The 15,300-nt window shown below is 37.9% G+C and overlaps 1 protein-coding gene across 5 annotated transcripts in view; it reads left to right on the top strand.

The window, feature by feature from the left end:
* Hecw1 (HECT, C2 and WW domain containing E3 ubiquitin protein ligase 1) overlaps positions 1-15,300 on the top strand; it is a 361,630-nt gene that overhangs the window by 333,711 nt on the left and 12,619 nt on the right. For all 5 annotated transcript variants that reach the window (XM_031359678.1, XM_031359677.1, XM_031359674.1 and 2 more), the window contains 4 exons: positions 6,823-6,921; positions 7,544-7,673; positions 9,415-9,561; positions 15,079-15,193. In XM_031359678.1, coding sequence (XP_031215538.1) covers positions 6,823-6,921; positions 7,544-7,673; positions 9,415-9,561; positions 15,079-15,193 — 491 coding nt within the window. The remainder of the gene's footprint in view (positions 1-6,822; positions 6,922-7,543; positions 7,674-9,414; positions 9,562-15,078; positions 15,194-15,300) is intronic.

Here is a 15,300-nt window from a genome sequence, read left to right as displayed (position 1 = left end):
AAAATATCTAAAAAAAAAAAAAAGTACTGAAATGGGTAATTAATGTAGGTAGGCAGGCCAAATAGTACATTATATTTTAGACATTTTTAGAAGGTTTGCATACTACAGTTCACTGTAGTAAAACCAAAATATTTTTCAATTTAATTCTATTCAACAAATCTTGATAGATAGCTCTTGTGTTTTTACTTATCTTTCTATTGCTGTGATTAAAACCTTGACCAAAACCAACTTATAGAAGAGTTTATTTTGGCTGAGAGATCACATCTCAACCATATGTAAGAATTAGAAAAAGAAAGGAAAAAAAAACACTGGAAGTGAGTGAGGCCCTAAAACCTCAAAACCCATCCTCAGTGATGTTTTTTCTTCTGAAACATCTCCAAAAAACATCTCCAACTGGGAACCAAGAACACATGGGCCTATGGGAAAATTTATCATTCAAACCTACAACATTCTACTCCTGATACCCCTAAGTTCATGTCCATATCATAATACAAGATGAATTTAGTCCAACTTCAAATATTCCCAAAGTCTTTAACAGTCTCAAATATTGTCAAAAGTCTAAAGTCTCTTTTGAGACTAAAGGAAATCTCTTAATCGTGTCTCCTATAAAATAAATTTTTAAAAAATGAATTATTGAATATATGAGATTTGCATTCACTCTCTATTTCAGTGAGTTTCCAAAAGGCTATAACTGGGAAATAGGTATTCAGCTTCTTCTTGACACAGCTGAACGCCTAGGAAACATGTCTACAAGTGTGTTGTCAGTAAGACCTTAAACAAAGAAGGTGAGACGCTTAGAACCAGAGCACCCAAGATCCAGTGTTTTGCTAGTCCCTGTGTTCTGCAATACAAATGCTGACATATTGTTCTGAAGAAACAACAAATTAAGTGAATGAATAATTTAGGAGGTTGCAGGACATGCTAAACTTCTGGTCAAGAGAATGAAATAATCCAGAGAAAAACTCTAGGAATAGAGTACAAGAGACATAGACTGTCCTTGCTTCCACATCTATGTCTGAGTCCAGTCAAAAGTAAGAGTCTTTAAGAGAAACAAAAAATTATCAGACTTAAAAAAAAAAAAAGAACTACATATTTCCAGTGCATAATGGCAAAGAATATATATTCCAATTTCAAAAGGTAGGATTAGTTGGAAAATACTGGACCAAAACAAGACCAAAACCCAGCAGACAAAATACCTGTTCCTCTAGTGCCAAGCCAGATGTGTGTAACTTTAGTTTCAAAGGGCATAGATGGTTCCATATTGCCACTTGGTTGCTTTCAACACACATATCTTCCTTGGACCAGTTCTTTTCCCTGTGTGTGTAGTTCTCCTTGGCAGATATCTCATGGCTCTGGCATTTCCATTATCTAGAGGTCTCCAATACAACTTGGGCTTCATTTTCACAACTTTATAAAATGGCTTCTCAGTGCCTCTTGCCCTCCAAGGCTTCAGACAGAAACTCTTCTACCATATATCGCCTGTGGTCACAGTGGCTCTCTGAAACCATTAAGAGATATTCAACTACCCTCTCAAGTTTACTTCCAATAACTCATGATTGATCGAGACTGTACATCCAACCTGCGCTGGAACAATCAGTGGATAATGTTGGAAATTTTTACTTAAGTTAGTGAGTAAGGTTTGTCTCTATGGGTGCTTAAAACCAGAATATAAATAATGGATAACACTAACAAGTAAAACAAAAGTAAGGAACAGAGATGATCCAGAAGGAGAAACTAGATGAGACAGGGTAAAATCACATGTGGCCTGCATATTCCTGAGACACAGCTACATTCCTATTGTGTGACACTATTCCTGGCAAACATCTACTCATTCCAGATGTGGAACCAATAACAGATAAGAGTAATGAAGAATGTGGGTGAGAGATTTCCTACAGAAGCAAATCAAATACTCAAATACAGCTGCATCACTAACATCCCAGGCCAGCACAAGTAATAATTCTTGAAACCTGGGACCATAGAGCTCTTTTCACAACTTACAGGCTGCTGGAAATGTTGGAGCATCTGATTCAGGTAACCTAAATGGTTTCAATCCCTTCAAAAATTCTTAGTCTTGTGGATCTTGTCAGTTTCAGGAACTTTTTGAAATTTCTGAGTTGTGTATATTGTCTCAGTGAAGTTCCTATAGGACTCCCTGAGTTTTAATGACTCTTTAGAACTCTCTGGGTCTCAACAAGCTCAAGAGGAAATTACCATAAAACAGTCTTGATCTAGGTTTTTTGGGGTGTTTTTTGGTTTTTTGTTTTGTTTTTGTTTTTGTTTTTGTTTTGTGACACTGCTATGATTTTTAATTGTTCTCCCTTTGACTTGACCTAGTTAAAGTTCTTAAACTAAAGTCTTTCAAATTAGCACAGGAGGTGTTTGGAGCCAGTGTGTGAAGAAGAAACAAACCAGATAGGCACCCTGCTCTGGCAGCCTAATCTTTAGGATGCCTGGAGCTCAAAACAGATAAAAGTAAAGGCTTGGTCAGATGAAAAGAAGATTCTAGTAGGCTCCCTTGCTACACTACTACGTGTAATTCTTCCCTCTAGGTTTTCTGAATCTATGAATCAAGGATGGCCCTAAACATAAAATAAAGTGCTTACAAGGATCAATGGGGTACTGTCTTAGTTAGGGTTTCTATTCCTGCCCAAACATCATGACTAAGAAGCAAGTTGGGGAGGAAAAGGTTTATTCAGCTTACTTCCACATTGTTGTTCATCACCAGAGGAAGTCAGGACTGGAACTCAAGCAGGTCAGGAAGCAGAAGCTGATGCAGAGGCCATGGAGGGATGTTCCTTACTGGCTTGCTTCTCCTGGCTTCTCAGCCTGCTCTCTTATAGAACCCAATACTTCTAGCCCATGAATGGCACCACCCACAAGGGGCCCTACCCACTTGATCACTAATTGAGAAAATGCCCCACAGCTGGATCTCATGGAGGTCCTTCCCTAACTGAAGCTCCCTTCTCTGTGATAACTCCAGCCTGTGTCAAGTTGGCAAACAAAACCAGCCAGTACAGGTACTATCAATACCATGCTCTAGCCCAATAGGTATTCCATAAATCTACATTTGTTCTAATTTTCTCTTATAAATAACTACAGTACCAGACTGATAGAATTGTGAATAGTGACAGTAGCAAACATCTTCCCATGTTTTTACTGTTAAATGCAGTAATTTCTTTGTATCCCCAGTGTGTTGTGAATTCCTCATGAATACTAAATTCATAGATATAATAAAGTGTCAGCTGGACACAATCAAGAATCATCTGAGACAGGAATCTATTTAGATTAGTCTGGCCTGTGGACACCATCTTTAGAGAATTTTCTTGATTACATTAATTAATTTGGGAAGCCCCAACCAAAGTGGGCAGCTGTAGGGCAGTGGTCTGTTCAGGCAACCTAGGCCCAGTCGAGTAATAGATCTGAACCCCGGTGACTCAGTTGGTAATATCTCTGCCTGCAAGGGACGGAAGGTGTTCGACCAGAACTCCTGAGTCTTTGGCCCCTGTTTCAGTCACAACAGCTGCCCCCACAGAAGATGTGTGCTCTATCAGGTAGACAATGCCCCAAGCTCCCAGCATTCTAGCTGGACCCTACCCCCAGTCAACTAACTACAGCCAGGCATTCCTTGCCCCACAGATAGCCACGCCTCACACAATATAAGGGGTGGTTCACCTTCTCTCCTCTCTTGTGCTCTTTGTTCTCTCTGGCCCTCTTGCCTTCTTGCTTTCTTCCTCTCTTTCCTGCTCTTTGTTCTCTCTCTTGCCTTCTTGCTCTTTTGCTTCCTTTCTTCTCTCTCTCTCTCTCTCTCTCTCTCTCTCTCTCTCTCTCTCTCTCTCTCTCTCTCTCTCTCTCTCTCTCTCTCCTTCTCTTGTCCACTCCTTCCTCTCTTTTCTTTCTCTCTACATGACCAGCCTATTTTCTCCTTCCTATAATAAAATATCTCACTTATGCATTGCCTCCTTTTTAACTAATACACAGTGCAGCCCCAGGTCTCAGCAGCAGAGAGCCTCAGCCATTGGCAGCAGCAGAAACACACAGGCCCCACAGGCAGTACCACTTTTAGAAAACAAGAAGCAAAGGAACTGAACACAGCATTCTTGTATTAAACATTGCTCCCTGATCTTCTGTGACTGATGTGAGCACCTGCTTCACAACCTGTCACATGGACTTGCTTGAACAAGCCAAATAAACCCTTTTCTCCTTAAGCTGCTTTTGTCAAGGTATTACCACAGCAATAGGAAGCAAAATTAAAACAGACAACTCTCTCATATAAAATACCATATTTTATACACAACACATACACACAGACACACACACACACACACACACACACAATCTTCCCACATACGTTGAATCATCTTTAGATTGTTCATAATACCCAATTAATACAGACACTTTATAAACTGTTATACTATTTTGCTAAGGAAATGATAATGAAAAATATTCACATTTGACAAGGATGAGATGATCCTTCTGAATGTTTTCAATATATGATTAATTGATTCCTTTTATATAGAGGATACAAAGGGATGACCAAGCTGTTGAAATGAATGTTATTTATTATTTAAGGAAATTATTTTCCTCTATCCTTCTATCTAGAGGTAAGGATTATTTTATCTCTAGAAATTGGTGATGCAGATTATCAAATAACTGTTCATGAACAATTTTTTAAAAAGCAATTATGATTAAGGCCTTGGGCCTTAATTTTTAAATAAATTGTTAATATTAAATATCCTCTCCTTCTTAAAATTAAATTTAAATATCCTTAGTCATTTTGCATTATCTTTGGAGTGACCTCTCAAGCTCAATTTTACTGTATTGTACTTGAGCTTTCTGTATATACAAATGGGATGTCTTTAGCTCATTATCTTGTTACTACTTATAGATTATGAGCTGTAGTTTGACATCTCACTATGGTGAATTAAGAAAATTTTCGGGGGCTGGAGAGATGGCTCGGTGGTTAAGAGCACCAACTGCTCTTCCAGAAGTCTGAAATTCAATTCCCAACAACCACATGGTGGCTCATAACCATCTGTAATGGGATCTGTATGCCCTCTTCTGGTGTGTCTGAAGACAGCTACAGTGTACTCATACACATAAAATAAATAAACCTTTAAAAAAAAAAAAGAAAAGAAAAGAAACTTTTACCCCTTTCTTATTTAGGAAACCATTTAATTTGTAAAGGACTTACTATCCCTTAGAGACTTAAAGAACTTATCTTTAAATGAGAAAGAGTGCTTGGTTTGGAGATAATTTTTCCTCAAAGTCTTCTAATTTAATCTAGGAAACAGTCTAGCTATTGGTCTATTTAAACTGGATATTTCATCCTGAACATATTACCAGAACACTAATCCTAAACTATACCAAACAAGACGCATAGGAACTCAACACAGCATGAATTATTAACTCATTGTTCCCCGCTCTTCTGTGACTGATGTGAGCAGCTGTTTTGCAACCTGGAGTATTCAATTTTGACATTAAACTTAAAGTAGTATTCTCTTTGAATATGTTTATGAGTTACACATTTTGCTATTTGCTGTAATTTTTAGCTTTCTTCTATGGGTCACTGGAGGGCCCCTGAAGTTTTGGAAAACACCTATAGGTACCTGTGTTTCATGGGGTTTTTTTCCTTATTTGATTTCTCTTAATTCTCAATAATGTGTACATTGTCGACATTCTGTTTCAGGCAAATGGAATAGACTACTTCAAGAATCCTAATTTGAAGTGTGCTTTATACTTGTATTTATCCTAGAAGATAATATGATCTATTCGTTTTGGCATTTTATAACATTTACAGATTTGATTATCTGGTGACTATGAAGTATCATACCAAACACATTAAAAAATAGTTACTTAGGAATTCCAACTGGGAGGAGCCAGAAAACTCCATGGTGAGGTGAAGACCAAATTAGATAGAAAATATGTATAGCACAGTTTTGGAGTTAGGTGAAAAAATTGACAGACTTTGTAGAAAAGAAGCCAAGGATGCTAGACTGGACAGACAGGAAGCTTCTTAAAGTAGAGAAATCACCTGGGCAAACTACAGGTAACCTTGTAACTCATCCATACAGTTCACCAGAAAACTTTTTAGGAAACAAATTTGATTCAACAATGATTGAAATAAGTAAGGGACTTTATGTCTGTAGATGGTCCAGTCTAAATGACTTATTCCTCCTAACAGTGACCTTGTTCTTTCGTTGTGTAGCTGGCAATATTGAATAATAATGGTTGACCGGGTTATCTGTCATTACATTGTGATTGCATAGGACTGTTCCTCACTGTGTTTAAATATTAACTGCTACATGTGACCTATATTCAAGCCTCTATCTCCCAGCATGGGGCCTTCAGGTAACATTATAAAATATCTGAGTAAGCAAAGGCACATTGGTCAGAGAGACGGTTTTCTCTTATTTTGATCCAGGTTCTCTTTGGGTCTAAGTTGGGCTTTATATTTCAGGTTCCTGCATTTCCCTTCCTCAATGATTTCCTCTTCTTAGACAAGTAACAGCAGTCTGATCACAGAGCATGAAGGTTTCACTTAGGACCTACCAATCACATGACCATTGTTTGTGATAAAGAGAACAGAAGCCTCTTTATCATCAATGGGAAAATTCATTTTAAGCTGAATACTATACAGAAACTCATTGAGTTTGGCAAAAGGATACTCAGTGGTGCAGCTTATGTTTTAGGATATGTTAGGCCCTTGATCCAACCACCAACACCATGAATAAAGCTACATTTTAAAAAATTGTACAAATTAAAATACTTAGTAATGTAAATTCCTAGTAACTCTTAAACTTCTTTGCTTTATGTATGTTTCAGGTTTAGATTCAGTGGTCGTATCCTGGGCCTAGCTCTGATCCATCAGTACCTGCTGGATGCTTTCTTCACAAGACCCTTCTATAAGGGACTCCTGAAGCTGTGAGTGATTGGAGGATGGTCCCATGTAGTTTATCTGCAGCATAACGTGCTGCCCTTCTTCATGTCTCTGGCCTTTTTTGCCAATTTTGTTTCAACCATTCCTATTAAGTTTCTATCATTTCTTGTTCTGAGTGCATATATATGCATACATATATGTGTATATATATATACATATATGTATACATACATATATGTATGTACGTATCATATATATGTACATATATATGTATGTATATATGTTTTGTGTATCTTCCATACATTTTAGTGCAATAAAAAGGTATTTGTAGGTATAAGAAGTTAGCAAAACCAAATGGACATGAGTTCATTTATGTAGAAATCATAACATTGTGAACATTGTATTAAACAGTTGAGTAGAATTGGTTTGATTTTTAGGTATCTACAAGCTGATAATTATTTCATTTTTATTGTTGAAATTTTAGGTTTCTTTTCAAAACTATTAAATAAAACTATTCAATTACTGTTTCATGAGTACATTCAAAAGTATCAAGTAATTGTGAAACCTATGATGCTTTATTGAGAAGTCACACAATCATGTTTGGAATGGGGTATGGAAACCATATTTGTTTACTCAATTTTTCTTGCTGCCTTTGAATTCTCCCAGGCCATGTGATCTGAGTGACCTAGAATATTTGGATGAAGAATTCCACCAGAGTTTACAGTGGATGAAGGACAACAACATCACAGATATTCTTGATCTCACTTTCACTGTTAATGAAGAAGTTTTTGGACAGGTTTGTGTGGTGTGGACTTGGAAAAGACATTGTTCACTGTGGTAAATGCATAGAATAAAAGCTTGACCATCTTAAAAAATTTGTAGTGTACACTTCAGTATTGTTAAATGCATTCATGTCATTTGGCATACAACCTCTAGAACTTTTCTTCTTTCAAAACTGAAATTCTACCAATTAAACTAACACCCTTAATTCCTCCTAACCCCTAACTCCTGGAAAATGCCATACCATTTCTATTTTTATGATTTTGACTCTAGGTCTTTCAAATACTATCTGCTTCTTTCATCCTTGTGGGTATTGTGAATAACGTTGCTAACAACACTGGACTGGTTGGGTCCTACTGCTAGTTCTTGGATTATATATGCATTGCATGTATCCTATCTCCGGTATAGGATGGCTGAATCATATGTTAGTGGAATTTTATTTTTAAATTAGATAACAAAAATCTCACTGGTTCAAACCAAGGTCCTCTGTAAGAGCAGAAAGTGCTCTTACTCCTGAGCCATCTCTCCAGCTCCAGGACTTCTTTTATAATAATCCTGCCAGGGCATCTTCCTTATGTCTATCACTGTGACATGGTTCTACCCTGAGCAGGAGTTTTGGAAATCAAATGTAACCATGAATCAGAAAATATTTAAGGTATACCATAAGATACAAGGTATTTCTCTATCTTCAAAACTACATAATAGTTCTTTCATTACATCTACTTAATACTCCAGTATGCATAGATCTTGACACTAAACACGAAAATTTTCCATGTGTTTTCTATAAGAATTTATTAATGTATTATTAAATCTGTTGGTCAAACAGGTTTAAAATTCTCTGTGTCTATTAATATCTAAATTGGTATAAATTTTCTGACATATTTTCCAGAGAAAAAGAAAATAAAGAACATATATAGCATATAATATATATGTATATATGCTTAGAATAACACATGAAATATATTTTTATATTCTCTAGTACACAAAAAGATAGCTCACAGATCCTAACTCCTGGCTGACGAGTTTGTCTTAAAAGCATGAATTCCTTTTTGAGTGGAGACCCATCTGACTCTCTGTGCTCTGCATCATAGCCACATTCACAGCCAGCTTAAAGAAACAAATCTTTCTACCCACGTACATCTACTGTACTTCTCTTTAGGTATACAGTAAGAACTTGCTACATAACAGCTGCAATTTGTTGCCCTAACTGAGATAGAGAGCAATCAAGCATCTGACATTTGGCTCCTTCCACCTTAAGGAACAACCCAGGTTATTTCTCCTTTGTTTCCATTATACCCCTTGAGTTAAAGAAATATGTTTCTGGGGCTGTCAAGATGGCTCAGCGGATAAGAGCACTGACTGCTCTTCCAAAGGTCCCGAGTTCAGATCCCAGCAACCACATGATGCCTCACAACCACCAGTACTGAGATCTGATGCCCTCTTCTGGTGTGTTTGAAGACAACTACACTGTATTACGCCAAAGCGAGCAGGGCCCAAACGAGCAGGCCCGTCCTGAGTTGAACTCCCAGCAGTCACATGATTGCTCACGGCCATCTGTACAGCTACAGTGTACTCACATACATAGAATAAATAAATAAATCTTTAAGAAAAAAAAAAAAGAATTTTCTTCAAACAACAAAAACTTTCTTCAGTAACTTCCGGGAAGGAAAAAATTGCCCTTTTTTGGTGCTGCTGTCAATCTAAATAAAAATGTCTCCTGAATGATAAGCATCATGATCCTCTTGTTTATTCGCAAGGTAACAGAAAGAGAGTTGAAGTCTGGAGGTGCCAACACACAGGTGACTGAGAAGAACAAGAAGGAGTACATTGAGAGGATGGTGAAGTGGCGCGTGGAGCGTGGTGTGGTGCAGCAGACGGAGGCATTGGTCAGAGGTTTCTATGAGGTAAGACCTTGAGTGGCCCAGGAAAGCAGGCCATAGCCCTGTGCTGTGCAGTGGAGCCTGCACCTCTCCTGGAGTCAGGAGGAGGAGCGGGTAAATTCAACAGTTCAGAGCAGAGAGAAAGAGGAGGGAGAAGCCAGGTTTACAGTCTCACACCCAGAGGGTGTGGACCGTCTAGCTGCACTGGCTGGATGAAGGACCAGACTTCTCTATGAATGAATACCAGTCCAGTACAAAGTTAAAATATTCTCAAATAAATTGTAATTGACTTGGCCCTGTTGTGTCAGGTGAGAAAGCATACAGTGTTTCTTATGTAGCTATGTGGATATGACATTTCCTCCAGTCCACTGTAATAACAAAAGCCAAGCAGAAGCACTGGAGGGCAGTAGCCACTCCTCCTGGATGTCAAGGGTTGTTTTTTGTTTGATTGGGTTTTCTTTGTTTTTTGTTTTTTTTGGTTTTTTGGTTTTTGAATTGGATATTTTCTTTATTTACATTTCAAATGTTTTCCCCTTTCCAGGTCTCCCCTTCAGAAATGCCCTATCCCATTGCCCCTCCCTCTGCCTCAATGAGGGTGCTCCCCCACCCACCCACCCTCGCCTGTCCTCCCACCCTGGCATTCCCCTACACTGGGGCATGAACACCATCAGGCCCAAGGGCCTCACCTCCCACTGATGTCCACCAAGGCCATCCTCTGCCAATGTGGCCAACACCAGGACTCACTGCATGTGTATTCCTTGGTTGGTGGTTCAGTCCCCAGGAGCTCCAGGCTTCTGGCCTGTTGACACTGTTGTTCCTTCCATGGGGCTGTAAACCCTCTCAGCTCCTTCAGTCCCTTCTCCAACTGCTCCAAAAGGGAACCCCAAGCTCAGTCCAATGGCTGGCTGCTAGCTTCCGCCTCTCTCTTTGCCAGGCTCAGGCAGAGCCTCTCTGGAGCCAGACATATCAGGCTTCCATCAGCAAGGACTTCCCAGGATCCATAGTAACTGCTGGTTTTGGTGGCTGTATATAGGATGGATCCTCAGGTCAGGCAGTCTCTGGGTGGCCTTTCCTTCAGTCTCTGCTCCATATTTTGTCTCTATATTTCCTCCAGTGAGTATTTTGTTCATCCTTCTAAAAATCACTGAAGCATCCACATTTTGATCTTCCTTCTTCTTAGGCTTCATATGGTCTGTGAATTCAATATTGGGTATTCCTAACTTTTGGGCTACTATCCACTTATCAGTGAATGCATACCATGTTTGTTCCTTTGTTATTGAGTTACCTCACTCAGGATAATATTTTCAAATTCCATCCATTTGCATATGAATTTTATGAAGTTGTTATTTTTAATAGCTGAGTAATATTCCATTCTGTAAATGTATCACATAGTCTGTATCCATTCCTCTGTTGAAGAACATCTGGGCTGTTGTTTCCAGCTTCTGGTTATTATAAATAAGGCTGCTATGAACATAGTGGAGCATGTGTCCTTGTTAAATGTGGGAGCATCTTTTCAGTAAATGCCCAGGACTGGTATAGCTGGGTCCTCAGGTAGTACTATGTCCAGTTTTCTGACAGACTGATTTCCAGAGTGGTTGTACCAGCTTGCAATTCCACAAGCAATGAAGAAGTGTTCTTCTTTCTCCACATCCTCACCAGCATCTGCTGTCTCCTGAGTTTTTGATTTTAGCCATTCTGACTGGTATGAGGTGGAATCTCAGGGTTGTTTTGATTTGCATTTCCCTGATAATTAAGGATGTTTAACATTTCTTTAGGTTCTTCTCAGTCCTTCAAGTTTCCTCAGTTGAGAATTCTCTGTTTAGCTCTGTTCCCCATTTTTCAATAGGATTATTTGGTTCTCTGGAGTCTAATTTCTTGAGTTCTTTGTATATATTGGATATTAGCCCTCAATCAGATGTAGGATTGGTAAAGATCTTTTCCCAATCTGTGGGTTGCCATTTTTTCCTATTGACAGTGTCCTTTGCCTTACAAAAGCTTTGTAATTTTATGAGGTTCCATTTGTTGATTCTTGATCTTGGAGCATAAGCCATTGGTGTTCTGTTCAGGAAATTTTCCCCACTTTCTCTTCTATTAGATTCAGTGAATCTGGTTTTATGTGGAGGTCCTTGATTCACTTGGACTTGAGCTTGGTACAGGGAGATAAGAATTGATCAATTTGCATTCTTCTACATGCTGACCACCAATTGAACCAGCACCATTTGTTGAAAATGCTGGGCTTAGCTCCTTTGTCAAAGTTCAAGTGACCGTAGAAGTGTGGGGTCATTTCTGGGTCTTCAATTCTATTCCATTGATTTACCTGCTTGTCACTGTACCAATGCCATGCAGTTTTTGTCACTATTGCTCTGTAGTACAGTTTGAGGTAAAGGATGCTGAGTCCCTCAGAAGTTCTTTTATTGTTCAGAATAGTTTTTTGCTATCCTGGGTTTTTTGTTATTCCAAATGAATTTGAGAGTTACTCTTTCTAACTCTATGAAGAATTGAGTTGGAATTTTGATGGGAATTGCATTGAATCTGTAGATTGCTTTTGACAAGATGGCTATTTTTACTATATTGATCCTGCCAATCTATGAGCATGGGAGATCTTTCTATCTTCTGAGCTCTTCTTAAATTTCTTTCTTCAGAGACTTGAAGTTCTTTTCCTACAGATATTTAACTTGTTTGGTTAGAGTCACACCAGGACACTTTATATTGTTTGTGGCTATTGCAAAGGGTGTTGTTTCCCTAATTTTTTTTCTCAGCTTGTTTATCCTTTGTGTATAGGAGGGCTACTGATTTGTGTGAGTTAATTTTATATCCAGCAACTTTGCTGAAGTTGTTTATCAGCATTAGGAGTTCTCTGGTAGAATTTTTGGAGTTACTTAAGTATACAATCATATCATCTGCAAATAATGATATTTTGATGTCTTCCTTTCCAATTTGTATCCCTTTGACCTCCTTTTGTTGTCTAATTGCCCTAGCTAGAACTTCAAGTACTATGCTGAATAAATAGGGAGAGAGTGGGCAGCCTTGTCTTGTCCCTGATTTTAGTGGGATTGCTTCAAGTTTCTCTCCATTTAGTTTGATGTTGGCTACTGGTTTGCTATATATTGCTTTTACTATGTTTAGGTATGGGCCTTGAATTCCTGATCTTTCCAAGAGTTTTAACAAGAATGGATGTTGAATTTTATCAAATGCTTTCTCAGCATCTAATGACATAATCATGTGGGTTTTTTTTTCTTTTAGTTTCTTTATATAGTGGATTATAATACTGGATTTACTTCCATATATTAAACTATCCCTACATCCCTGGAATGAAGCCTACTTGATCATGATGGATAATCATTTTGTTGTGTTCTTGGATTCAGTTTGAGAGAATTTCAGAGTTATTTTTTTATCGATATTCATAAGTGAAATTGATCTGAAGTTCTCTCTCCTTGTGGGTCTTTGTGTGGTTTAGGTATAAGCATAGTTGTGGCTTCATAGAATGAATTGGGTAATGTTCCTTGTGTTTCTATTTTGTGTAATAATTTGAAGAGTATTGGTATTCGGTCTTCTTTGAAGGTCTGATAGAACTCTGCATTAAAACCATCTGGTCCTGGGATTTTTTTTTTTTTTTTTTTTTTTTTTTTGGTTGGGAGACCTTTAATGATTGCTTCTATTTCTTTAGGGGTTATGGGACTATTTGCATGGTTTATCTGATACTGGCTTAACTTTGGTATCTGGTATCTGTCTAGAAAGTTGTCCATTTAATCCAGATTTTCCAGTTTTGTTGAGTATAAGCTTTTGTAGTAGGATCTGATGATTTTTTGAATTTTTTCAGCTTCCATTGTTATATCTCCCTTTTTATTTCTGATTTTATTAACTTGGATACTGTCTCTGTGCCCTCTCATTAGTCTGGCTATGGGTTTATCTATCTTGTTGATTTCTCAAAGAACCAGCTCCTGGCTCTGTTGATTCTTTGTATAGTTCTTTTTGTTTCTACTTGGTTGATTTCAGACATGAGTTTATTTCCTTCCATCTACTCCTCTTGGGATTATTTGCTTGTTTTTGTTCTAAAGCTTTGAGGCATGCTGTTAAGCTGCTGCTGTATGCTCTATCCAGTTTGCTTTTGGAGGCACTTAGAGCTATGTGTTTTCCTCTTAGCACTACTTCCATTGTGTCCCATAAGTTTTGGTATGATGTGCCTTCACTTTCATTAAATTCTAAAAAGTCTTTAATTTCTTTCTTTATTTCTTCCTTGACCAAGTTGTCATTGAGTAGAACATTGTTCAGCATCCATGTAGGCTTTCTGTTGTTTTTGTTGCTATTGAAGACCTACCTTAATAGGTAGTGATCTGATAGGATGCATGGGATAATTTCAATCTTCTTATGTCTGCTGAGGTCTGATTTGTGACAGATTATATGGTCAGTTTTAGAGAAGATACCATGAGGTTCTGAGAAGAAGGTATATTCTTTTGATTTAGAATGAAATGATCTATAGATATCTGTTAAATCCATTTGGTCCATAACTTGTTAGTTTCACTGTGTCTTTTGTTTAGTTTCTGTTTCCATGATCTGTACATTGATGAGAGTGGGGTGTTGAAGTCTCCCACTATTATTGTGTGAGGTGAAATGTGTGCTTTGAACTTTAGAAAAGTTTCTTTTATGAACATGGATGCCCTTACAATAGGGGTAATTGAGAGTTCATCTTGGTAGACTTTTCCTTTGATGAGTATGAAGTGTCCTTCCTCATCTTTTTTGATGACTTTTGGTTGAAAATTGATTTTATCCAGTATTAGAATGGCTACTCCAGCTTGATTCTTGGGACCATTTGCTTGGAAAATTGTTTTCCAGCCTTTTACTCTGAAGTAGTGTTTTTCTTTGACACTGAGGTGGGTTTCCTGTATGCAGCAACATGCTGGGTCCAGTTTATGTATCCAGTCTCTTTGTCTATGTCTTTGTATTGGGGAATTGAGTCCATTAATGTGAAGAGATATTAAAGAATAGTGATTGTTGCTTCTTGTTATTTTTATGTTTGTGTGGCTATCTTCTTTTGGGTTTGTTGAAAGATTACTTTCTTGCTTTTTCTAGAGTGTAATTTTCCTCTTTGTGTTGGCATTTTCCATCTATTATCCTTTGTAGGGATGGATTTGTAAAAAAGATATTGTATAAATTTGGATTTGTCATGGAATATCTTGGTTTCTCCATCTATGGTAATTGAGAGTTTTGCTGGGTATAGTAGACTGGCCTCAGTGGGAAAGGATGCACCTAATTGCCTCTTTTTAAAAATTATTTTGAGATTATAATGCAGTTACACATTTAAGGCTCCAGAGCTGGGGATAAAGATTATAACATGCAAGTAGAATGAAAGACATAAGTATTCAGATCTCTGCTATGATTTCAAATTTTAAAATGACCACATATTTAAATAGATGATTTATAAATGATAGTTACTTTCCCAACCTGATAGACAACAATAGTAATCATGAATTTCTGTGGTGTGTGTGTGTGTGTGTGTGTGTGTGTGTGTGTGTGTGTGTGTGTACTGCAACTGTCTTTCAGGTTGTAGACTCAAGGCTTGTCTCAGTGTTTGATGCGAGGGAGCTGGAGCTGGTGATTGCTGGAACTGCTGAAATCGACCTGAATGACTGGAGAAATAACACTGAGTACCGGGGAGGTGAGCTAGCAGTGCTTTTGATAATATAGGTCTTTTTGTTTTGTTTTGTTTTGTTTTGTTTTGTTTTGGGGGGTTTCTCTGTATAGCCCTGGCTGTCCTGGAACTCA

The sequence above is a fragment of the Mastomys coucha genome, unplaced genomic scaffold (assembly GCF_008632895.1).
Source record: "Mastomys coucha isolate ucsf_1 unplaced genomic scaffold, UCSF_Mcou_1 pScaffold7, whole genome shotgun sequence".
Taxonomy (NCBI): Eukaryota; Metazoa; Chordata; class Mammalia; order Rodentia; family Muridae; genus Mastomys; species Mastomys coucha.
This window is presented reverse-complemented; position numbering and strand designations above follow the sequence as displayed.